This window comes from Anopheles funestus, chromosome 2RL, assembly GCF_943734845.2.
Source record: "Anopheles funestus chromosome 2RL, idAnoFuneDA-416_04, whole genome shotgun sequence".
NCBI classification, from domain to species: domain Eukaryota; kingdom Metazoa; phylum Arthropoda; class Insecta; order Diptera; family Culicidae; genus Anopheles; species Anopheles funestus.
This window is the reverse complement of record NC_064598.1, coordinates 8,278,082-8,304,278: the sequence shown is the minus strand read 5'-3', so window position 1 is coordinate 8,304,278 and position 26,197 is coordinate 8,278,082. Positions and strand designations below refer to the sequence as shown.

The 26,197-nt window shown below is 47.1% G+C and overlaps 1 protein-coding gene across 1 annotated transcript; it reads left to right on the top strand.

Annotated features, from left to right (window-relative positions):
• The first annotated feature begins 439 nt into the window (after nt 1-439).
• Nucleotides 440-25,453, top strand: LOC125761416 (uncharacterized). The gene is made up of 2 exons (XM_049422514.1): nt 440-4,360; nt 22,830-25,453. The coding sequence occupies exons 1-2, from the start codon at nt 2,431-2,433 to the stop codon at nt 24,383-24,385; spliced, it is 3,486 nt and encodes a 1,161-aa protein (XP_049278471.1). The 5' UTR covers nt 440-2,430; the 3' UTR covers nt 24,386-25,453.
• The last annotated feature ends 744 nt before the right edge of the window (nt 25,454-26,197 follow it).

Sequence of the window (26,197 nt, the reverse complement as noted above, 5' to 3'; positions counted from 1 at the left end):
TGCATTTGCTGGTTTATTACCGTTGTATTCCCCTTTTGTGCTAAGTAAAATATATTTGTTTTTTTACTGTTAGCATATTTAAATTTAGCTAGGACATTATTCAGAAATTGTGTAGTTTTTTCATCGGGCAATATTTAGATCTTCGGTGACATTTCTACGCGATGTTTCCCGAAAATTGACGATTTTCCTTGGTTTGACAGCACTCTTTGCTAATATAGATGCCATGCTACACTGAAAGCAAATTCGGCGATAATTTGCACTCCGTATTAACTTGTTTTATCGCCTGAATCTGTTCCTTTGTCTTTTGTAGTGGTTCAGAAAATAAAAAAAATACTAAAGTAATATTAGGTTGTTAGTTACAAAGGTTTGCTCACAAATTACGAAGGGAATGATGCTGGGTTTGTTTAGGTAAATAACGTTAATCTCCTTCCCATGTATCGTGCTTCGCACGTGTACCGGGACCTTTAGAATGGGTATGAAACTGACGTTGAAAGTCAACAACAATGCTGTTTACAAAAGTTTCTCGAAGCGGTCGGACGTAGCAGAGCGCTCCGCATTTCGGGATATAACAATTGCGTCAGTGGATTGGCAAAATAAGTGGTGTGTACATGTAGGTGAAGGTAATGATCGTAGGAAAAGTGTAACTCTAGCAATAAAGAAAGTACCGGCACATTGTTCCGATAAGGAAATGGGCTAGCGAAAGTAGCAATCGTGCATTAACGGGGAAAACTTCTTCAGGAAGCAGATCTGTTCGGGAAACAGATTCGATCGGAAAAAGACGACCAAACGTTCGGAACCACGTGCAAAGGATGATAATGTTTCTGTTTGTATGTGATTTGTGAAGGTTTGAGTTTGCTTAATGTTCGTACTAAGAAGGTTGGCCCTTGTGTTGAAGGTACGGAACCACGGATGTGCGTGCGCGTGTTAATGTGTATGTAGGTGAAAGTGTCCTGCAAGAAGAGCACCAAATAACCAATAAGTGAAAATAAAAGTCCAATCGTCCAGTTGTGTGGTGTTGCAAAGAGGTGCATTTTCCGAACCGTACGATAAGAGAATCGCGTGACAGGTAACCAGAAAGTGGTTCCCTATTCTTGACACTTGTCCAAGCAGGGGGACAGATCAACCGTACGCTGTGTTCGTGTGCATGATGACGGTGGCCAAGTTGGTGGTTTGACGTGCTTCTTCTGCTTCTTGCCCCTTTTTTGTACCTAGTGGTTGGATCCGTCGCGGCGTAATTCCGTTCCGTGCTTGTGGCCACGGCTGGGATAAGGTGTGTGTGCGTACGTGTGGACAGCGACGGAAAAAGGGTCCCTCCACGCACTAATACATATACACAGAAGAACGACCGTCACCGCAGCCGGTTCAGATGTGCTGCGAGCTTGCGGCACCCAGGGTGCTTGGCGTGAGAAATCCACTCCGTGAACGAGAGTGAACGAGAGAGAGCGATAGCGCGGCAAAGCCAAAGCGTAACCGGAGGGGAACGGACGTACACAACCGTTCACAGCAGGAAGACGGAAGGAATAGGGTGGCGAAGGGGGTGCGCCGCGTGGCCTTCGGTTTTGTAGCCGCGCGCCGTGCACTCGCCGTGCCGTTCGCTCGTCGAGGCCATCGGCGTCATCGGTCGTCGTTGTCGTGGTCGTGGTCGGTTTTCGGGCCCCGTGGTCGTCGCGTATCGTGTCGGTCGCGTCCAACACCCCTTTTTTCTCCGCTGGTCCGCCTGTATGTGCGGTCGTCCATTTGCCGGGCGCGCTAAGCCTGTGTGCGTCGCGACACGCTGGTGCCCGCGCGTTTATCTCGCTCACGGGGCGAACGAACAAAAAAAAACAACAAAACGAAACGGGTCGACGCGCGGTGTGTGACGTCGCTCCCTGCCCAACCATCGTTGCGCGCTCCATCAACCGTACGGACATACCGCCCGCCCGACTGGGTGCCATCTGGGTGACGGGTGAGGGCAATGGCGGACGAATTATTTATCGTCGAGCCCCATCGCCGCTAGTGGAGCGTAGGTCCCGGGAATTGCGTCCCGTCCAGTCGACCTGAAGAAGGTGGACAAAGCAAAACGAAAACGAAAAAAAAAAACGACGGTCACCGACAACAACAACTCCAGCTCCAGCCTCCTCCGCAGAAAACGCAGCGTACCACAAACCGGGTGGAGGACATCGAGAACATTCAGTTAGCGGTTGCATCGGCCATAAGACGGCGGGTTGTCCGCTTCGGTAGTGTAGTTTTGTAAACGAGAAAAGAAGCAAGTGAAAGTGAAACCTCCTCACATTTCGCGTACAATCATATACACTAGGTGTGCGTGTAAAGTGTGCTAAGTGAAGGAATTTTTTGGTTGTAAGCTAGTTTGCTTCATGCCCGCTACAAAACACTGCCCGAACAAACATTGCAACGAGACGTGTCCATCGAAGCACCACGCAAAAGCACACGATGGCAGAATCAAAGCAGACACCGCTGTCAGAACCGGAAGAGTCAAAGCGAGAAGGTGGAAGAGATTCGCCGCGCATCGAACCGACTGCTTCTCCGGCGGATACCACAGCAGAAGACAACACCGGGAAGGGACAAGACAGATCGTCCTGCTCGCCAATGCGTGAGTCAGCGGAAGCAGCGAGTGATGAGAAAAGCGAAACAAAAGCAACACTCAAACAAGAAGCAGAAACGACTGAAGATGAATCTACGCCGAAAACGGAACCGGAGGAATCATCAGCGAAGAATAGTGTGAAGGCAATTCCTGAGACAGCACCGGTAGCACCAGAGGTAGAATCATTAGAACTGAAGCAAGAAATCGTTGCGGACGCAACGATGACAGACAAGCACGAGGAGGAAACAAAGGACACTACACCACCGGTAACCATGGAGATGGAGCAGACAGTCGCGCATGGTGATAAAGATGATGGTGATGGTAGTGCGGATGACGCTGCCGTGGATGCTAAGTGTGCGGCAAACAGTGAACCAAAGGTAGCAGGCGCAGCTGCTGAGCTAAAAGGCGAAAGCCGAAAACGTTCACAGTCTGACCATAGTAGTCGCAGTAGGAGCAGCAGCTGCAGTAGTACCGGCAGCAATAGTAACGGAAACAGTACTAGCGCAGAAGGCCGTAGCAGAAGCACTAGCAACGGTGGCGGTAGCAGCAGCAGCAGCAATAGCAACAGTGATAGTGAGGGTGCCAGTTCGGCGAAAAAGGTGAAATTGCAACCGGTGCTGGAGCAACAGTCGATGAAGCGAGAGCAGGAACAGGTGAAAACTGAACTGGTGGATGTGGGTAGGATGGATGAGGAAAGTGCCACGTCCCAATCTCCACGGTCTGGCGAGGTGAACGAAACCGACAAAGAGCAGGAGATATCTGGTCCGGAAGAGCAACCAATTTCGGGAGAATCGTTAAACCTGACAGAGGAAACCGGACCATCCGCACAGTCATCCCCGGCCGAAACCGTTACCATCCATGAGAATGATATCCCGAAGGAGGAACAGCAGAACGGCAGCGAAGAAGGAAACCATTCAGAAACGTTGTTATTTCCACCACCTCCACCTCCTCCACCACTGCCGCGGGTTGAGGCGGACGTATCGCGTACGGTGGGGAAGGTATCTACCGTGGCACCGATACTGGAACGACCGGATTCAGCCCGTCTGACGGCGGATCTGCAGAGCTGTCAGCGGCAGCTAGCCGAGGTACGGTCGAAGTACGACGTAACGCGCAAGGAATTGCACGCAACCAAGCGCAAACTGAAACGCATGTCGGTGAGGTTGGGCAACATGACCGGTGGTGGTTCGGTCGCGGCCGGTACCAATGTGGGCAATGCGTCGCCACATCCACTGACCGTTGGGCCTGCGGACGAGGACCGTAACCGGAAGTGGCGTGAACCGATGATAGTGGCAGCGATGAAAATCAAGACAGCCATGGGCATCCAGGCGTACAAGTCGTTGATCAAGGACGGTGAGCTGCTGCTACCTAGCTTGCGTACCATCACCCGGTATCTGGAGTCATTGCGTAAGTCTGGTGGAGCAGCAGCGGCAGCGGCAGCCCTGGCGAATGCGGGGGCTGCTGTAACGAAAGTGACCGCTCCGATCGAGGTGGATGACGTGCCGGAAGAGGAAGACGACGATGAGGATGAGGAGGAGGAGGCTGCCGTCGTGTCGGTGCGGACGGACGGTGTACTACAACGAAGGTTGGAACAATCGGGTGGAAAGAAGAAACAGACGAAGGCCAACGGTAGTGGTACGGGACGGACGGTTGATCACAATCGGAACGAACAGAGACGACATCCGTCGTACAATTCTCACCAGCACCAGCAGCTTCGGCATCATGCACCGGATGTGCAGCTGCAGGATATCAAAACGGAGCAGGATCCCGTCAGTTTTACCGGTAAGTTGTTATGGAAAGATATTTACTTGATTAGCTACACATGTTCAACATTAATTGGAGAAGGTTTAAGTTATTTTGAACATTAGTTAATTGGAGTTGGAGTTCCCAGATTTATCTTAATTCTAGAATCTATTATCAAGCATTTGTCAGCATGTTTTGCCAACTCAGCTAAGAATTGTAAAAATTGCTTCTGGTTGCGGTGTTCAAGGATTTTTCCCATTTTTGCACCCCCATTTCATTGCGACCTGGTCGCGAATTTGGTTTCAAATCGTCTTGAGATTGCTCAAGAAGATGAAGCGCAGAAAGGGGAATACCGAGATGCGTCCAACCCTAGAAATCACCCTTCGTTGAAGATCTACTTGCATTGCTTTGCTCGAATGGCTGTAGTGGTGTGTGAAGGGTTTGGTGCCGTATACTTCCCATGGCACAAAGCACAGGGCGACGTTTGTAGGGTGCCGATGCCAGTCACGCAGCCAGAACACTAACCCGGCAACCGAACTCGGCCGGGTGTAAAGTATTGATTTTCTCAGAACACGACTCCCGGGAAAGGCAAAGATGGCCGTGTGGGGTAGTGTTGGTTGGGAAGGACAAGAATGGTTTGGTGGAATGGAATGAAGAGCTTTACCTTAGGCCATGCTTTGCAAACGGGTCCATCGTGTGGTACGCTGTGGCTGAGATCATTCTGAAACAAGGAATTTAATCGAATGGCCCCGTTTCTCGGAGGATGAACATCACGGGTATGCTGTCACGCGTCAGTTGGAAGGACGGTGCGCGCTTATAAAAGCAAGCTAATCGTGTTCTGCGGCTCTTGTCCCAAATCCGGCGGAGTCATTCTCCCAGGTCGTTCCCTTTTCCTATGGGCAAAGTCTCGGGTGACGTGGTCTAGTATCCGTATGAATTCCCTCCCGGCAGGACATTCGAGAGCTGAAGGGGGGAACGATATATCGACCTGGAAGGCCATCCGCAGGCCCGGCAGAAGGCCTGAAGGGATCGCGAATCTTCCCCACGCGCTGTCCAGTGATGGACGAAGGGAATTTGCCGCCTGTTTGTTCTCGAATCCCCAGAGTTTCCCGAACATGTCAGCTATTTCGAGATATGTCCCCCCCACGATTTACCTCGTCATGTACAGGGTCGGCGGTGTTTGGTACCGGCGTGTGTATGTTTGTGTCGGGGCTGCACTGCGCGTGTCCTATTCCATGGCTACGCTATTCCGCCTGTACTCCAAAGGGGACAAATTTGTCCCGATGGCAACGTGGAAAAGGTCCCCTTGAAGCATGAAGCTACGTGCGAACGCAGGTCATGAGGTTATCGAGCCGGCCAGCCCTTCAACAGTGTTGTGCGGAGACCGTGCTGTGAGTGTTTGTGTGGCGCAGCTTGTAACTTTTGGCCGCACTCCTGTTTCACTGTGATCCCGCCAGTTGGTGGGAGTGTCGTTGGAGAGTTGGGCGAGATTGTTTGAAGAGAACTTTTGCCTCAGCTTCGGCCACAATCATCGGTCCCCGGTTGTCAAGGGGTTTCTTTCTTGTGCCGGGGGAGAAGAAGAAAAAAAGAGACACGGTTCGGCAACCGTTACCAGCAACCTCGTTGTGGGACACATTGGGCACGGGAAACCATTCTCAGCGTGGGTTTGGCCTTCTTTTTTATGTGTGTGACTTTTTTTGTATGTCCACAGTGGAGCGATCGAAGGTAAAAATCCATGAACCGGGAGGTTGGGGTATCCTGCCAATGCTTGAACCTTTTTTTCCCCTCCTGTTTCACCTGACATGCTCTTCCTCACCTCGGTAGCCATCCTGGTGCTGGGTGGTAGCAGCACGCAACGATACGTTTCCGTTTCATTCCATTCCGGGCGGGAGCGATTTTATTAAATTCATCCCCCGTCCGGTCTCTTCGTTCCAATCGCTTCACTCTCTTCCCTTTTGACCGGCCTTGTTTGAACCCGAAACGGGATGGCGATCCCTACGCCCTTTTTCATCGCATTCCGGCCAGTTGGATAAGAATTTGTTTCACCATGGCGCACTGGTTAGAAAGAAGGGATCGTAAAATCCCTTCCAGCTCCCATCGTCTCTCGTCTATACCCTTGCAAAAAAGGGACTCAGAAAATATTGAGGATCAAGCTCAGGGAGGCCTAGAGAATTCAGAAAGAGAAAAGAAGATCTAAAGGGTGCTTTGTTTTATGAAAAATAATCGACAGAGAGAGTGAGTCAGCTGTAGAATGGGCACCGAGATAAGAAGTCTCCATCTATCCAACAAGGGATGTTCGTCGAATAGTTCGAAATCTAACTAGATGCTTTTGAGTGGCAAATTCTTTATTTTGAGATTTTATCATCACTTTTGATGAATATATTACTTACGAAAAAAAGTGAATGATTAGAACAATCATTCTTTCAAAGTAAATGATGAACCGGCGGAAGAATTAAGAGATCTTATTTTGATTGTTCTTACTTTTAGCTCTTCAGATCTTCAGCTCTTCAGCCAGCCCAAGAGAGATCTGCAATCCGGGGCTAGTTGTGCTAAGGTTTCTAAACCGAGAAGTGTTTAATTAAACTATTTTGCTTCAATTAAAATCCATCCTTCTGCCCTCTGCTCTGCTTGGTTTCGATAATTTCCTCACACAAGTAGTGTAAATGTGTACATGTCGGGGTGAATTTCTTGAAGCCCACACTGAACAACCATCCAAAGGTTTTCTTGGCCCAGATCTTCCTGTAACTTTCAAGGAAGGACCCTACCAAGGCGTTGGACCATACCCACTGTTTCTTACCATAAGTATCCCCCACACTTGGAAGCCTTTTTTCCACCCGTTTTGTCATCCCTCTCCCCAAACTATCCCGTTTTTATCTCTGAAGTTTTGTGAGTTTTGGTTTTATTTTATCCGTAATTCTCGTCCATTTATTTTAAGCTCACACGAGGTTGGTGGAAGCAGGTTTCGTTTGGCTTGCCCTGCTTGCAAACGGAAGGGACACACAGCACCGATGTGACGTCGATGTTCGTGCCGTTGCCCATGGCCATCCGCGCCATGGTGTTGTTGTGCCCGTCTGGGTGCCCAAGCTTGTTTCTCTCGCTCACACACTTCCGTTGCTTCGATGCGGTCTGTCTCGTTCCCTGGATGTGCTTCTACTTTATTTTGTGTTTTGTTTTTTGTTTATACGTCAAACGGACCGAAGGATATCCGTAGCGTCGTACCAGTGGCCCCGGTCGTCGACATGCATGCGGTCGTGTAACCGGCACCTCTCACCCAGAGTACGCTCCCTCGGCCAAACACGGTCTATCGGGGCCCTTTTTTCTGCCAACTCAACGGTCGATTCTCTTCGTGGGCTGGTTTTTACACTGCCAGCGTGGTCCGGCAGCCACCGGCCGGGCGGGTGGAAGAGGACGATAACGAGAGAAAAGGGACTCATCATCATCCCTCGGTTCGCATCCTATACCATTTCGCCTTACGTATCGCTCTTTCTCTTGTTCTCATCGCTGTGAGGATTATGTTACCGAGGGAAGTAACAAGGAACGCACGAAGGAGCATCGTCCCCGCACACACACACCCCAATACCCACCCACACACACACAAACCCATTCATCCTCGCGGCCCTTCCCTAGCCAGTTTCAATGCAGCTCTCTTTCTTTCGTTTGGCGTGGGGTTCTTTTTGTTCTGCTGCTCTTTCAGGTCACCTTTGGATTGCGTCGTGCGCCATGGCAGTGTGGCAACGGTGAGTTTTGGGTTGCCCATCTGTATATAGCCCATCTTCTTGGCCTTCCACAACGGGTACCGGTATCAAGTTGAAACTGCTTTTCTACCCAAAACCTGCACACCGGAGCTTTTTGCCGTTGACGCTCTCTGCTGTACGTCGTGTCCGCCACACACACTGTACGCCAGTGGCCCTTTTGGTTGTCTCGACCGTGTCTTGAGTTTTTGCTGATTTTTGGAATACGCTTTTTTTATTCTTGCGTTGTGCTCTCATTTGGGAAAACAAAATTTCTGTTCTCGGTTGTGTTCAAATTTTGCGGCATTTCTTCCAGTGTGAAGGTGTGTGTTACGTGTGGAAGTGTAAGTCCTGAAATGGGTGTCAGGGCTATGGAATCATTGGATGGAAGTTTTAATGATGTGTCCAATGGTTGATCAGTTTCTTGGATCGAAGCAACTTTAGTATAAAGATTAGAGTATCAGTTTCACGTCTGCCAGGTTGGTTGTTAACACACACGGATAGTGACTTATAGAGTTGTTTTGCCTAGTAGATATCGGTTGGAATTTCCTTGGACCGCAGATGCAATAGAACATTTTTCTTTACTGTTTTGTTTAGTTAAGCAAATCTTTAAAAAAGGAAAAACTTTAATAGAATTGTTGAATGAAATCATGTTAATCAGAGGGGTATGAAAATAAATGCGCAAATCTATCTTGAAAATATTTTGGAGCGAACTCTGAATTCCTTGGACATTCCAAGAGGACTCAGCATTCTCCACCCAAGAATGTTTAGGAAATGAGGTTACTCGCTTCATTTCCACCGCATAATGGCCACCAAAATCACCAGATGCCAATCCCTTGGATTATTGTGCCTGGTGTATTTTAGAAAGTAAGGTTAACACTAAAAAATACCAAAGTGTCGATCACCTTAAGCAAGCGCTTCTCCTAGAATTTTCCAAAATATCTTCGAGTCACTTTTGGGCAGCATGCGATGGTTTCAACGTCCGTCTGAAGACCATAATTCGTCACCATAGGTGACCAATTGTTACAAATCTGAATTGATTATGAAATTTGATGTTATTTCATGCATTTTCCGCTCAATAAAATTAAAAAATGTACTGAGCGTATGTTGTAGGGTTCGTTGCTTATGCTGTCATTTCTAAGGAGAATCACTTTGTGTTTTTTTTAAATTAATTTTACCACCATCTGTTGCGTAGGGTGTTCAGAAGTTGGTTGTTGATTGCATATTTTCCAGAAAAACCCTTGCGAAATATTAAATAAATTTCAATTTTAATGGCTTCTTTGCTGTATGGGACAGTTAATGTGATCAGTAATCAGAATCCATTTATTTGTCTTTGTGATATTTAAATAATTTGTATTTGTGTTAACTTTCAACTGACGCCATTTGGGACAGGACAGTACATGCACTAGACGAGTTTGGAACACAAATCGTCGCTCACTATTTAATTTATTATGTTGTCTATCCTTTACATAATACCATTATTTTGTTTTAAGCTTTGGCAGATATAAACTCTCATCGCACTTTTTTTATAATGCTTTTTATTTTACCTCTCGGCATTTATCAGCAGATTCTATTCGAATCAGTACATATGCACATACAGACATTTTGCATTGGTGGAATTGGTTTTCCATCTCTTCGGTTAGTATTATTTTATTTTCCTAGTTTTATATTTTGGCTGGTAGGTAAATTTCAAACCAGATAACAAAAAACTATGTACTGGCCAACCGGGAGTGTTGTGGGTTGATTTCACAAAATAGTTTTTCCGACCCGGTTTGTGGACACCCGTTTTTCCATTCAGCGGTTCCTCTAGTGGTCAAATAATTACCCCACCGTTAGTTCGGTGCTTCGGTGGTTGAAAAAATGTACAACGGGTGGCCCGGGCTACCAGTTTTTCGTGTAGGCCGCAATACTTTCGGACCTCTGGACAGGCACTGCTTCGGTGCAGGTTACGAATTTTCCGAAGGATTTTCTCTCGTGGGCTTCTCTCTCTCTCTCTCTCTCTCTCTCTCTCTCTCTCTCTCTCTCTCTCTCTCTCTCTTTCTCTCTTAGAGCATGAACACCCCACCATGGACTCTTTTCATCGTCAGTCGATCAATGAACTACTCTATAATGTAGCACGTTGCTATGTGAAAGATAAAATCAAAAATCTAAAATGGAGATTCAAATAAGGATAAAACAAAAATTTAGTGTACGGCGCAGGATACTTTCACACAACCCCAACGAGCTGAACGCGGGTGGATTCTTTTGTCCATTAGTGTTCTATACTTTTTTTTTTGTTAGGCCGCAATGAAAAGCGGCCCAATTTGCGGCTTGCAAACTAAACTGTACCGCTTTTTGTGTGTTTGTTTTTTTCCTGTGTGCATATAGCCATAGCACATCAATAGTAATTCCATTCTATTGATGTTCTTTATTAGTTTTGCCCGAACGTGTTTTATGTCCATTTCACTGAAACCCAGCTGGACATCTCTCATCCACCCGGGGCTGTGCAAATTAATGAGAGTCCTGATTTATCTCGGGGCTTTTGATATGCATTCACGTGCCAATGCATACAGTTAAAAAGGATTCAGGGTGTAAAAAAATGCACGATTTTAGGATAACATTTTATCCACTTTCCCACACGGTACTTTCGATCCGAGCATCCTTCACCATTTAATTCATTCGCTGGACCACAAAGCTCACTCACATTCCGGCACAGTACCCTCGAATCATCAGCCACCAACACATCCCGCCGGTATTGGGGATATAATTATTGACGATCTCGCGCATGTGAAATATTGGAATGAAAAGCGTATGTCTCTTCTCCCGTCCCTCCCTCCGCCACATAGTATATTCGGGCTGAAATTACAGTCATCGGCTTTGTACATCAAGCTGGATTTGCGATGGAACAGGAACCGCAGGGCAAGTGGGTCGATGGTGATGACCATTGGTAGGCGTTCGATTATCCAATGAAATATCCTTCCCAATCGCCCAGTTCTCGTGATATGCATTCTTTGTGTTTTTTTTTAAATAAAAATGTATGTTTCCGAAAATCATACGGTCGGGTTGTTGGGGTTTCCCACGGGTTCTGTAATGGAGTGCGCAAGGTGTGAGTGAAATATATAAGTAAACCGAAATATAGGAGGAAAAATTGTCGCTTATATTAATGAAAATTTCTATTCGCTCTCCGGTGTGCTTGGAAAGCTGGATGGTGATGCTGGATAGTTTGGTTTTGTATTTTAATTATTTTTCTGTCACTCGCAGTCGTTTGCGTGGGTGGGAGAAAAATTAATATGCTTCCATGGTGTAGTGATTTTAGTACAGTTATTATTACATTTCTGTCCATATTTCCTGTAATGTCGTTGCACAATAGATGTTTTTTCCTAGCACGCCTTCAAAGCTTAACCAATCTGAGCTGTAAATGTTTTAAATGGTAAACCAGAAAAAAAGTTGCGAACGTACCCACCGAGCATCAGCACATCAAGGTTGAATGGGTAAAATTTTCACTTTATTCGATTTTCATGGAAATATGTAGTTTTCATTGTAAAAGGGTAGAACAACAATAACAAAAAAATCTCATTTTCCCATCATTCACTTCACCTGCCAGCATCCATCGGCAGTTGTGTGCGCCATTTTGTGCCCAACGTTGGCCACCAGATTTTTCGGGGGGAACTCTGTGTGAAATGGTTGCGCCCTCGAAGCTTTCACCCCGGGATTATTCACCCCGGGTTCTGGGCATCGGTTGGCAGCAGGACACTTGATGAGGAGTGGGTGTTTGGTTGTGCATGTATGTGTGAGTGGGTGTGCTTTGTACTCCCCCGCCGAACGGATGCTACAGTCATTTCGTATCGTACCGTAACAGAAGGGAAGGAAGGGCGGGACACAGTATTTCGGCGGAACGGTGGATTGAAGTTAGTCCTGCCTGATGCTGCCTGTGTTTCAGCATGCCCCCTTCGTTCGCCTCGCACTGCCAGGGGACAACACACCAACACGAGCAACAACCCTCTGTGTGTGCCGAAAGGTCGGTTTGATGCGGAGGCCACGCAAATGGTGCGCCACGTAGAATTTCCCGGATTTCGTTGGTCCCCTTCATAAAATCGGGCCACAACCGCGCGCTCTCGTTCACTCGCACTCTCTCTCTCTTTCGATCCTTGGAGTTCACATCCTCGTGCAGAAGAGGGGAGGGAGTGTGACGTAGGGTGACAGGGGGCCAGGAGAAAAGCCACCGAGAAAATCGATAAAATACCATCGACAGCGGCCGCAGGAACTCTTGCTGTGGGCGGTGGAAAGGTGGATTTTTACCTCGGTGTCGGAAAATGGGAAGTGTAGCCGAGGGGGGGGGGGGGGGGGGCAGCAGTAGAAGAGACGAAGGGAGAGAGGAGGAGCAAGCAATCATGGGGCGAGTGGAAACGCCCGTAGAGCAGCGCCCTATCAGTCAGTATAAGGGAAGGCCAACCATGATATTGGGCTTTTGATGCTTCCAAGGGACGTTAGGAGGTCCTGGACCTGGTTGTGTTTTTGTGCTCCAACTGGCCGTTATATTTATCTCCCAGGACATTTTGGAGTTGTTATGTAGTGCGTAGGAATGTATTCTTTTTTCCATTTTTTTGTTACCAGGATGCTGTAAGCTTTGCATAATTATCTTTAAAATCATGTAATAATTATCCCATGCGAAGGAACGACAAGTTAAGCAAGACGATCATTGTAATTATTTTGATTATAGGACGTTCTTTTGAAGATATTGCGCACAATTTGTTTAAGATGAAGAAGTTGCCGTAGAGCCGATAATGTGGAGAATTCACCGAAAGTGTAAAATACTGATATTTGATATCAATATCTTCTTCATTCTATATAAGCTTTTCTGTAAGAAAGATACTGTTTTGAAATGTCTTGAAGCAAAACTTAATAATTTGTAGGTAACAATTCTTGAGATGGTTGCCTGCTATTGGTAGCCATTCCTTAGCCTTCGTCATCTGTCTCTGCCCCACGTAGGTGGCGGATGGCCTACCCATTTCCTAACAGGGGACGGCCATTTTGTAGCCATCCCGGGACCATTGGCAGTATCGATCAGTTTTCGTCCGCTTCTGATGTGTCCCTGTCATCCTTCCTGTGGCCAGTAAACCCAGAATCCCCTTTTGGCCTTTTTTTATCTTCTTTTTTTCCAGCTCGTTTCTCTGTGTGCGTTTGCGTCCTCCTCTTGCTTTGAAGGATGTTGGAAGGGACGCAGGACCGTGTTGTCGCTGGTGGACACCGTCGACCTTCGGGCCGATCCGGAAACCCATGGTGTTCCACGGTCACAGAAGAAGGGCAGCAGTTGGCTGTGTGCAATGGGAGAGGGTTTTCTATCCCATTTTTTTGCTGTTGTTGCTTCTTCCTACACGGGGCTGGCCAACTTCATCCCTTACTGAGGACCGAAGGAACGCGTTTTTCTCGCATCCCATCCCAAAAAACACTCCACCCCATTTCTTTCCTTCCATTTCGACCCCTTGGGTTTCGGTTGCCCTCTTTTCTGTGTTCGTGTGTATGTGTGTGTGTATATACATTTTTGGTATTGTGATGGTTTTTTGTGATGGGGAAGGTAAGCCGGGTGTTGGAAAACTTTGTACAAGAAGGGGACCGCTGCCACACAGAGAAAGAGTCCTGCTGATGGTGACGCAGCGGTGTGCGGCACGGGAAAAAGAAAGTGGCAAACGAAGATTACCTTTTTCTTCGATAAAGATGCTGTGGCGGGGAAGGCCGCCGGGTGTGTTGCTGCAGCGAAGAGTGTATGGCGCAGGATCCAGGCCCCTGGCTGGCCAGTAAACCGGAAAAGGTTAGAAGAGGGTCGTTGGTACTTTCGGTATTGGTATTGGTGCGGGTGTAACAGCGCAACGGGGCCCTGATAGGGACGCGGTTTCGGGGTGTGTGAGTTTGCTGCCATCAATTCACCAACACACAGCCATAAAGCGGTCTCTCGGTATGGTGGCGCTTGTTTCGTTGGCTTTCCTATCCGGTCCCGTAAGATTTCTGGTGAGCGCCGCATGTTGCGGAGTGGTCCCGCACCGGGTTGTCGTACCGTGTATGGCTTCCTTTCTGTGTCGAAAAATGGCACATCAGACCACCCAAAGTTTGGGTTTAGGCCTTGTAAGATGTAGCGATTATAAGAAGACGTCAGTGGTTGATAGATCTTTGTTAGGTGTTTCCAGATCATTAAGTTTTGCTGAAGAAATTGTTTCATTCAATATTTCCATCAATTAATGTCTTTGTTAGACTGGAAATAAGTTTGAATTATTTTGTTAATTTCTTTGGCACTGTATTGAACAATAATACTCCTTTTAACGAACTTTCAATAAATTATTTACATTAAAAAAACAAAATTATTGCTACGGAGAGTCCTGGGTATGGGATCCACAAGGACACCGTGTTTCAGCTTACTCTCCCACTTTTAAATACGCTAAAATATAACTCACATTTCTCCTTGCTTTTTTTGGTTTACAAAATTTTTTGAAACCTTTGCCCGAAAGAGCACGGTTAGCGAAGTAAGAATATGTCAGTTGGGCTAGAATGGTGGGTCGCGGTTACATTTTGGCCCTGGTAACGGTGGCTGCGGCCACAATCCTCTTTTTTGCGAAGCGTACGGCCACGTTGCCGCATTTTGCGTGTTCGTGCTATTGCGCTTTTGTCTTTGTCTGTCTTTCTTTCCCCGCCTGTTTCTTGTTACCATTCGAGGCCCGGGCCTTTTGCTTCGACGTGTCTCGCTCGAGGGACACCGAGACCGTGGCCGCAATGCCATCTGTCGGTCTCACCGTACCAGTCCCGTCGCGCGGGCAGGAAGCTATCTGACGGTTACACAGTACGAGTGGGAGCATTATGTGTGTTTTGGGGAAGGGAGACGAGGAATGTGAAACACATACACACATGCCTGTGTTATATGTGGGAAGTTTGGTGGAACTGTGCCCAACACGACCGTCTTGTTGCCGTGTGGCCATGGAGTAGCAGAGGCTAACCGTGCTAAGGCCTGTGAGAGCATCAGTCGCTTCATCATCAACGCAGGCCATCCCTTTTCACATCGCTTCAGAGTCTTTCGCCCATGCCCCTGTCCGGGTTACTGATCGTGTGTTGAAGAATCTAGAACCGCTAGCGATAATTGGCTGGTAGAAAGGAGTGCTTCATGGGAACTGTAGCTGAAAGGATCAATGGAGATCTTCTTGGCGATCCTCGTTTTATGATGATAGTATAGGAATGGTTAATTACATGTTAGTTTTAAACGATCAGTTGGGGAGAAATTCTCTAGCCATTTATTATTGATACTGTAAATTAAAATTAAACCTTTTATCGGTACCCGAGACAACACTTCTTGGGGTTATGAACTCATTTTTGAGGAAATTAGGATATCAAGTTACCAAAGTCGTATGTTCGATGAAAATCCTGTGAGTTGCATTACGGGTTCTTGAGTACTATAGTCTCTTTTTAGTGATGTATTATTCCAGATTCACGGAGAAATGGAGAAGCGCAAGGATACAAAATTTGCACATTAATGACATTAATGTATTTGTGCAACGTGTGCTCTGTTGATGGTGTGATGTTAATGGTGTAATAAGCGGACTGTCAATTATGTTGCACGGGTCTGCATACGACAAGGGAAAGGCTCAGTAGAAGATTATGCACAACTCACCGATGATGGTTTTGATGATGATGATGATGGTGACGGTAGCTAGTTATTATGGGTGATAATATTTGAAACTAGATAAGGATGATGATGTGTGCAGTATTGTTGTGCACCGAGCACCAATACTATCGCATGGCAATTCAACTGGGATGGTGTAGCTGAGGATGCGGGAAGGAATCGTATATAGAAATCATACTTCTGCAGGAAACACTGGAAACAAAGGAAGGATGATGGAGGTTCTGGGGTCATATAAACCACCCACTCACTATTCGCCCACATCACCCACCGACCCAGGGGAACAGGTAAATGCCCTCGCTGATTGCTGGATGTGCGCGTAGCAGTACATAGGAAAACGCACCCCCCCCCCCTCTTTTTTTGGGGAGGGCGTGGAGGGCATACCCATCCCCCCTCAAGTATCATTCCTCCCGCAACACTTCCCTTTGCAAATATGTTTCGCGAAAAGGAGGAATTTGAAATTTGATTGCTTATTTGTATTTGCCAACCGATGACCCATTTGGTGTGCACATCTGTGTATGTGTGCGCGCTTATTTATGTGCGTGTGCGCACGCGTTTGTGCGTGTGCAATTGGAATACAAATTGATGAGCAACCTGGGTGGGTATTGGGGGTGGATGTTGTTTTTTTTAATTTCGTTGTTTTAAATCTCTCCTCGGTTCCGGGTCGGCATTGGCCGGTTCCTAGTTTTTGCAGGACAGATACAATATAATACGAGCTATATGACCGATATCTTGACCGGGGTGCACTTTCATGCCTAAATGCCATGCATCGGGGAAATGATTGGTGCATATGTGACGGAACGGGTTAATTGAATGCACTCGGCTCATCATGGCGTTTATCCTCTCCCAACTCCTCTCTGTGTGTGTGTTTTAGTGGAAAGCCTGGAGGTGAAGAGATGTGGTCCGGGCGATTGTGGACTGTATCCGTGTGCGTGAATATGGCTGCGGTTTCGATTAATTTGTTCTTTCGGAGAGGAATCGGATGCTGTTGCTAAATGTTCTACCCCCGGCAAAGGTAATAGTTTTGGAGCAATTTTACCACCGGAAGTTCGGCGATAAGTGATGGATACGACAATTGTTTCCTTATTACTAATGGATATTGATATACTTAAATACGCAAACAAACTGTTTTGTCCGAAAGCATCTACATAAAAATAACCAAAAATAACAGTTGGCTGTACTCATTTATGACTCTTGATTACATGTTCAACCGTTATCGATTGTCCGCGTGCGAAACTGTTGAGAGTCTGTTTAGAACTGACCAGAGTGCCCTAGATATTCAACTTCTAGGCGAGTCATAACAGGAACTGCGACATTAGATCTGAGTTATCAGTCGAAAAACTCTAGAGATCTTGTTCTCAATATTTCGGATTAGTATGGAAAGGGCCCAAGGAATCTGGGATCGCATGCCGTACCAAAGTGGCTCGCATATAGAAAAAGAAGAAATTGTATTGGGAACTACATAATAGCAACTAATAGTGGTTATTCTAAATTGCTCAAACAGATCAAAAGATAAGATCCTTGATTTTCATCCTCAAATTTGTCGTTGTAGGCTTTTCTCCCTCGGGTTATTCCAATTTCTTCCGATGCACATCTTGTGTAGTTATGAATACCCTTTGTTTATTTTTTCATCGCTAGAAGTGGTGAAATATTGGAAAATCATTTCTATTGAATTTTCTACATCTCAGCATAATCGGCCCTTCAATATAGTTGCTGTGCTATGTGTGGAATATATTTTCGAGTGCCGTGATAATTGGAGAGCCTAGACATAAATTGAGTGCACGAATGCCTAGTACAATTCTTTCGTGTTGTGACTGTTGTAACGTTACATTGGTCATCATCAATGACGATATCGGGCGTTGTATGTATATTTCGTGCTCGCTGTGTCGCATAGTCGTCATCAGTGTGAGTGCATTAGATGGGTGCTTTAATCTATATGCAAGATTATTACGAGGCTTTTTCGAGGGAATAATGATAGTTGAACCAGTGACGTTCGGTGACACATTTCGGTTTCCGGATGTGTGCGCCTGTATTAAGTCATCTCTGATGTTGACTCCTTTGGAAGTATGTCCTGTAACATTTCTAACAAAACTGTATAAATATAAATCCTTTTGTACAACGAGACCTATGATGTCGATTCGTAGAGCGTCAAGTGATGGTGACCTCACGAAAGGCTCACATAGAAGAGGCGTGGAATGGTGGCGCACTGAACGACAAAAAAAAGCTCCCGCATATGGCCCCAAATGGCCCTGATCTCTCTTTTATTTGTGTACCATATGTCTGTGCGTGTGTGCGTACATGGATCGTGGAAGGTGGCCACATGCGCGCGAGATACACGCATGGCGTCGTGTACATGGCCACCGCACACACTACCGTATCAGCGTGACTGTGGCCCCGCCGACACGCAAGCGGTGTGCTCTTAGCGGTGGCGTTGTTGTCAGCTGCTTCCCGAAACTCCAGACGCAACCGGCAGGCAGCTGGTTTGTTGAAGGACCGTATGGCCAGAGCCCGTGTTGCGTTTGCTTCTTATCATCGCCCATCGTGTGTTGATCGCGGCATCCCCGCCGGCCTGCCTGTGGTGGTGATGGCGGTGATGGGCTCTTTCACAAGGGGTTCGCGCTCGAGGCCACTCTGCGTGTGCGCGAGAGTGTACGCGAGTGCTGTGCTGTCGTCTATCCGATCGGCGATCACGGAGGTGGAACTGGCCTGAACGGAATATGAGTTTGTTTTTTTTTTATTTCCTTCGCTCACATTCCCTTTGTCGGTGGCGGGCCTGTTTGGCTCATCGGCCATTTTCTCGCTCTCGCATGTGGTGCCATGATCGTTGCAGTACGACGCGTCCCAGCAGGCCGCGTATTACGTCTGATCAGTCAGTGCTGGCCCCAGTTAGCGGTGGTTGGCGACGATTACAAATGGGTTTTCTCGATGCCTGTTGTGTGTGCTGAGAGAGAGGAACTTGGTGACGTTTTTTTTTATTCCTCCTCCTCCACCTACTGTCCGGATGGCCGGTTTTCGGTTGAGTTGCGCTTCAGAACGCTGCTACCTTCGTGCGTGTGCCTCAACCGATACGCGCGAAACACGTGGAAGGAGCCGACCCCGGGCCCAGCCCAAATGTGAGATGATGTCGCTCCGTTGCGTTTGTGGCCGCAAACGAAGCTACACACGCTTCTCGCTTCACTTCACTTCCGCGCTACTGCTCGATCATTCGTTCCCTTCTGCTTGCCTGCTGCCGCCGTGCCTTACCACCCGTTCCGTGTGCACGAGTGTCCGATGGTCCGGGGCTGGTCTGACGCTGAATGCTGACGCAGCTGCTGTGTATGATTTTTTTTCTTCGTTTGTTGTGTTGTGCCTCTGTTGTGCTCGTCTTCACCCATCCCTGTGCACGGCGCCGTTCACTCGCACCCGATACCTTTCGGTGCTCTCTTACTCTGTTCTTCCGCCGACCGTTGAGATCGTTCCGCGTATTTAGGTTGGCTCACTCACGCACCCGCGATCATGCTCTCGTGGCGATCGGTTAGCGAGCCTCGTGCTCTTCTTGCCAACAGGCTGCAGATTCTTTGCCGCGTTCTCCGCGTGCGCGCTCACACCGCGCATCCGGTTCATGTGGCGGATAGGATGAGGGCAGTGGAACGAGTTTGGTACGGCGGGTGGACGGGTGTGTGGCTTTTAGTGAGGGTCTGGGTTTGGCCTTTGCCATAGCTATGCCGCAGAGTGCCCCATGTGCCATGCCGGTGCTTCTACCGGGAGGCAACGGAAGGCACCTTCGATCTGTCGCCTCACAGCGGTATTGGTGGTGTTCATCATGGTCACACAGGCACCTGACTGGTTTTTGGGTAGTATTCGGTGCCTTTTTTTGCCGTTGTTGATGTATAATGAAAAAAAATGCGACCGTCCATTTTTCCGCTTCCAAAATCTAAGGGGGCGCGTTGCTGTGGGATCGAGATATTTTATAACAGGTCATTGAGTTTTAAAATTTATCTACCCTGAAGAAGTGAACATTCGGGACAAAATGTTTCGTCATTGAGAATGGGATAAGATTGTCTTCTGATACTTTTCGCAAAACTGCGAAGATGTTAACTTAACTGACTGATCAGTGTTGACTACCTTTGACGACATGCATGTGATGTGAAACTTGTAAATGACGAATGTGTGTATTTAGTTGAAAACTTAACTTTGAAGAATATTTAAAAATTAAATCGTATTCGATCTCATTGAAATGTGGCTTAAGGAAGATTACTTAACTGAGTTCAGAACATAAAGTTTTAAGGACCTCCAAACTTCAGGTTTTGCTCCATGATTGGTGATGTGAACCACGATATGAAATCATCATTTCCCATCAAAAACAGCAGAAGCAAGCCTAACGAAACTTTTGCACGCGCAACCCAACGTTCAACGTCACGGTCGCCGGCTCGTGGCTGTGGATGTGGCAAATTCTGCAAACCCGGCAACGGTATGGTCTACGTGGTGCTATTTTTAGTGTGCGACCTGTCACTTTTGTGCATTTGTGGGCAAAAGATGGTTGTTACGGCCACGTCGTCCACAAACCCGTTTTGGATCGCTAGCATGGCGTTGGGTTGGCCGTTATGGTCATCCTTTAGGGGGGAAAAAACAAAAGGAAAGAAAGGAACCCCTGCCACCGGATATCTTTAAGTTTTAAAAATCTTGGAGATTTCCACACACCAAACCGAAGCGTGGCATAATGGGTTTGAAGTTTGGAATGGATTTTTCGGAGTGTCAGAGAGCCCCAGGTTCGGTGCTTTTCAGTGGAACACGAGGTCATTATCGTTCGCATCCGGCCTTAACATAAGGTCCTGACCTTGCCGGAAACGATCATTCAGGTGGCGGTGACAGAAAGATTAGCTCCGGTTCAGTCTTGTCTATGTGTGTTTTGGGTCTCTCAAAATGTCAGACCATTCGGTCACCTTTTTAGGGTGGAAACCCGGCAACCATGACAACCTTGAAAGGCAGCAAAGACTTAGCTTCAGGTGTCGGTGGATCCATGGTTTGACCCAAAAGTGTTGAGGGCACACACATCAGGCTTGCGCATGTTGGAACCGGAACACTGTCAAGGCTTGCGAGCGAGGGTTTCTCTTTCGAGCGTGAGGTCGAATCGAAGATCTTGTTGGCTAATGTTGGTGGGGTATGGCAACGTACAAATGAGGGTGAGACATTGCACGGTTATCGGTGGCTAATTCGTCGTGAGCACTCAATTGTTGGCAGGAAGGGGAATGGTGCCTCGGTGTCGTCGAGTTTAGCAATGTTATCATAAGTTGCGGTTCAAATAAAACTCCCGTCCCCAATGATGATGCTTATCTGCTTTGCGGTGGCACTGACCAGGCGGCTGTCTTCCAGAGTTGAAGGCGGCGAGAGTGGACATCAACGCCGGTATGGCGATGGTTACATTTGCTAATCAATTCTTGTTTTTGCACCATGTACCATGTAAAAACCATGTACAATGTATTACTTTTAGAGTTTCATAAATATATTAAGGAAGGCCTGTTGTAAACCACTTTTCGATTGAAGCATGGATGCGTTGACTTAAATTTCATTGCTGCCTTAGTTGTTGCCCTGATGGTGGTTAATAAGACGAAGAAAACAATCAAATGAGGTAGCATCAAAGCGAGGTCGAGAATGTGGTTGTCATCGGTGGCCACGCGAGCCGCAACAGGGACCGCCGACCGCGAGCAAGTCGCTGGTTTTTCTTATCGCGCTTCGCCAACTTTGCACCGACGTCCATTCGGTTTCGTCCGTATGGTGTTTTGTACGTGATTACATCACCACCATCACCACCGGCGATGACCGCGGCCCGTCAAAATGCCCTTCACTCGTACGGCCAACCCCCCGCTTCCGTCTGCCAACCTGGTCCCACCCGGTTCCCGTTGTGCGACCACGAACACCAACGCGCACGGCTCAGCAACCCGTACGCGCGACCCCGATGACGGCGACGACCACCACTAGGCGACGATCGGCATCACCGAAAGGGGCAGCAACAAACACCGCACTGTCACCCATCTTGTCAGACACAGAACAAGAAGAAGGGAAGACGACGATCCGGTGTTGTGGGGTGTATATGAGTGTCGGGGACATGACGCTTCCCGATCCAAAACCTCTACCGCTACTGCGGCTGCTTTGAATCATTCGCTCAGACCACCCTCCCAACGTATGGTTGGTAAATTTCGGGTCTCGATGTTCCTTCGATGGTAGTCGACGCCTTGTGCCATACGATACGATTTAGCGCTGATTGGCGTTCGATTTTGCCACCGGACTAAAGTGCGAACAAGATGAATAAGCCGAAGAACAAGCGGTAGAAAGGTATAAAACGAACACAGTGTCACCAGAGAGATCGGTCGAACGAGGCTGAGCAGCCGCCGTGCATATGTACGAAAGGCGCGGCAATCGTCTTCACTCAGTGCCGTTGGGTTTCCCACCCGAAATCTCGGATGGTCGCACTTTCTGTAGCGAAGCGGCCACTTCTTGTCTAATAAACAAAAAAAAATCCACCCGACACATGTACAGCTTCTCCAATCGCGCGTCGTATGCAAATCCTGCCAGTGATACATCGAGGATACAAGGCGAATATTTATACCGTGTAACCGGTTTCGGTGAAAAAACGATCAAGAACATGGCACCTTTTGACGTGTAAAGGCCCTCTATTTCTGCCCACACCGATCATAATGATAGGTTTAGAACAAATTTTCAAAAACAAATTAACAATCACATAACAATTTTAAGCAATGGACAATGCTCATGGGTTTTCTTCATCTCTTTAGTTAGACTAGACTCATGAGAGATATATCATCGATGTTATTTACTCCGGTTACTTATGAATAGTTGACTCTAATTCTTGGTTATATTAATGCAATAACTTGATTCTTTCGGCGGCCAGGGCGGCCACGACTGTAGACTGTATTCAAAACTGAATATCCAGCGATGCGATAAAAATAAGAGACATCATTCGTCACATTCTCAATAATTTACCGCAAGGTGACAATTGCAATAAGTGTGTGACAATACAATAAGTGAGAATTCGAATGTTCTAAAAGAACGTTATAATTTGAAACTCGTATAGCATATATTAATTAAAATGAAAATAGATATTCAAATTAATGTTACTGTTCAATTTTCTTATGCTTCGCAGCATCGCCAGATATAAACTACTACCAGCACAATGCGGACGATGATGACGATGAGGATGAAGATGGATACCAAGATCCGACATCCTTGCTGGAAGCGAGCCGTTATGAGGAAGCTGCTGGAATGCATTTGAATGGCGAGGATGGCAGCTATCATTACGGCCAAGGACAAGGACAGCAACCGCAACAGCAGCAAACACTGTCACAGGCACAAATCGAGTTCCTTAAGTCGATGGTGGGCTTCCGGAAGAAGTGGACACCGTACGAGCTGCGAACATGCAACGACATCCGGCGTATCATTGGTAGCCGGGAGTATGAATCATTGCGCCGGAAGGACGGTATGCCACTGCCGAGTGTGAAGACGCTTCGCAAGTATCGCCACGCCGCCCACGTGCCGGACGGTGTGGACGTAATGGGTCGGAAGCGTAAGCTCAACGAAATGGACGACTCGCCCACGAATCAATCGCGTACGGTACCACGATACGGGTCTGCGGGAGGTGGAGTAGAGTCCGGTACCGGTCCGGTTGACAATGGTTCCGGTGTGCTGTTTCCGTTCGGCAACGATACGGATAAGGAGCTGCTCAAACCGGAACACGATCCCGACGGTGGTCATTTTGATGTGAGCATACTAACGCTGCCACAGATTAGTTTCCTGCAAACGCTCACCATGAACACGAAGGGCTTTTCCGACTACGAGCTGCAACGTTCGCTCGAACTGAAGAATGAGCTTGGTAGTGGTAGCTACGAAACGCTGCGGAAACAGGAGTTTCTTAACATTCCAACGCTGGCAATGCTAACGCGCTATGAGCAGGATAACGGGCTGGAAGATCTTTCCCGGCTGAGCGGTCGCCGAGTTGGTGGTCCTGAGCGAAAGCGACATAAGTCAGATGAGTCATCAGCGCTTGAGCTAGCCCAGGAACAGGAAGAACAGCGAAACCGTGAGCTCGTGGAGCAGCAGGCACGCGAACAGCAGCAGCAGGAGCAGGAGCAGGAGCACCAGCGACAACTGGAACTGTACAACCGGTTGACACAGGCGGATCCGTCGCGTCATCCGCTGTTCGATAGCATCGCTGGAGATGCCTCTCCCACCGAGGGTGCAAATCCTGTACTAACAGCGGCCGCCATTGCTGCAGCGATGGCTGCAGCAGCCGCGGCCGGTATACATCCTTCACAGCTGGACCATCTGAACGGCAGTGCGGTCGGTGGGGAAGATTCCTCGTTGAGCATGTTCGAACATCATTCGATCTTCGACAAGGATACGCCTATGTTCGACATGACCAAGCTGTCACCGGCACATGTAGAGTTTCTCAACACACTGCCGGAGAATCCGAAGCGATGGACGCAGGAGATGATCAATTCGGCGCTTGACATTAAGAATGAAATCGGTACGCGTGATTATGAAATTCTGCGCCGACAGGGAATACCGTTGCCGGCGGCCAGAACACTGCGACGGCATAAGGACATCCGCAACAAGGCAGATCGTGCGATGAGCGAAACGGGGGAAATATTACCCGGCAGTGGTTCTGCCACTCCGGCAGGTGTTGTGGGTGGTAGCGGATAAATAACTCGTTGTCTCGAATTTCCCCTGCTTCTTGTAGGGTTCCTCGTAGAAAGTCCCATACCGTCGAGCGCGAGAGAGAGAGAATTAAAGGGGGCTAATAAGTAAATGTACCTGTGCCAGATAAGTTTTAGTTTCATGAAATAGCCAAGAGTAAAGAGCAGAATAGCAAATCTGCTAGCAGAATAGTAGAGATATGGCACAAACGAAAGAGAACGGTGTAGACAGTAAAGATCTGTGTCTGAACTGATCGTATCTGAAAGTTGTGTGAAGCAAGCGCCAATGTTTTACTTTGTTGTGATTGTTGGAATGTCGTCGGATTTACGCTATTAGCATATCAGTAAATAGTAGTCAGAAGGGAGAAGAAATCGACTGGAGTTTCTTTTCTGCACCGTGATTAATTTTACTTAAACTTTATAATAATTCCTATTCAAGAGACCGATCGTCAGCGGGGTAATGAATGACAACAATGCAGTAGTAGATGGTAGCCAAATAGAAAATAGTAGATAAAGCTGCCCGTTTGTAATACGCCGGAAGAAGATCTGGCATGCACCAAATACATGGATCGGTTTCAACGTGAACCACCGATAGATCCATGCGGCAACTCAATTAGTGTAAATATTTAGCTTTCTACGTGGTAGATGTTATCAAGCACAAGTAAGGAATAATAGATGGGATGTGTCCTTTACGAGCAATTACAAAGAAACGATTACGAAAGTCAGTAACAGAAACGAAATAGTCTATTGAGATTGTTAAGCAAGATCATTCGAACCGATGCCAACCTACACGTGTGCCAGAAGGATATAGTATCAATGGTGCGTGTACATGGATGGAAATCTCATCTGTAAAGAATTTTATCTCTAGATGTGTATTGATGCAAAAGTTTCGTCCTTAAGAGAGTGTACATATTTATGTAAAATGCACTAGCCTCGATATTTGGCTACCTGCTTTGACCTTATCTATCGGATGGAAACAATCAATGGAATTCGTTTACCTTGAGACCACAAACTAATGTTACGAAATAAATCTTGAACGATATCGAGATTCTTATGAATCTTCTGAAATGATTAATATGACTGTTTGTGGAAGAAGGTTTGATGCAAAACACATTCGAAAGGTACAGTGTAATGGGTCCGACAGCCGAATGGCTGCATTTGTGCTGTTGGTATTTCTTAGCTCTGCTTTATTATTTTTATTAGAAAATCATTTATTTTATTAGATTTATTAGAAAATCAGTAACAACAAGGTAGGAGTATTTAAAAAAAAGGAAAAAAACATGAGACAAATGAAATTTAGCTTCGTTTGGTGTAGCTAGCGCGCTCTATATGTCAAACATTTGTGTATGCTAGCGCCATCTAGTTGTCATACCAAGCGGCTAACCCTTAAAATTTATCCAAAATGTATGCAATATGCACTACAAATTGAAATACCCAGTGTAAAAAACAATTAAAATTAGATTAAAACAGTATTTTGCAGATAGTTTGCAGTCGAGCTTATTACTACTTGCCGAAGGAAAACAAGCTTATTAACAATTTTCTTTCCATGTATCTCTCTTTCCCATTTCGCTCTATCTCTGGTACATTATCGAACTTGCAATCTTCGCAACCGGCTAATATAGCACCTTACGCCCATCGTAGGTGGGACCTGCATGCAATCGAAAGCGACGAACCCTTTGCTCGCATCTCTTCGTATGGCTTTCCCTCTCCATAAAGCGGGCGCGCGCACCACACCAAACCGGCAGCGAAGAAATGGTGGAGAAATGTACGCAGCGTGCGATGGTTCGCTGCAAGATCGTCCGTACGATCGTCGCGTGTG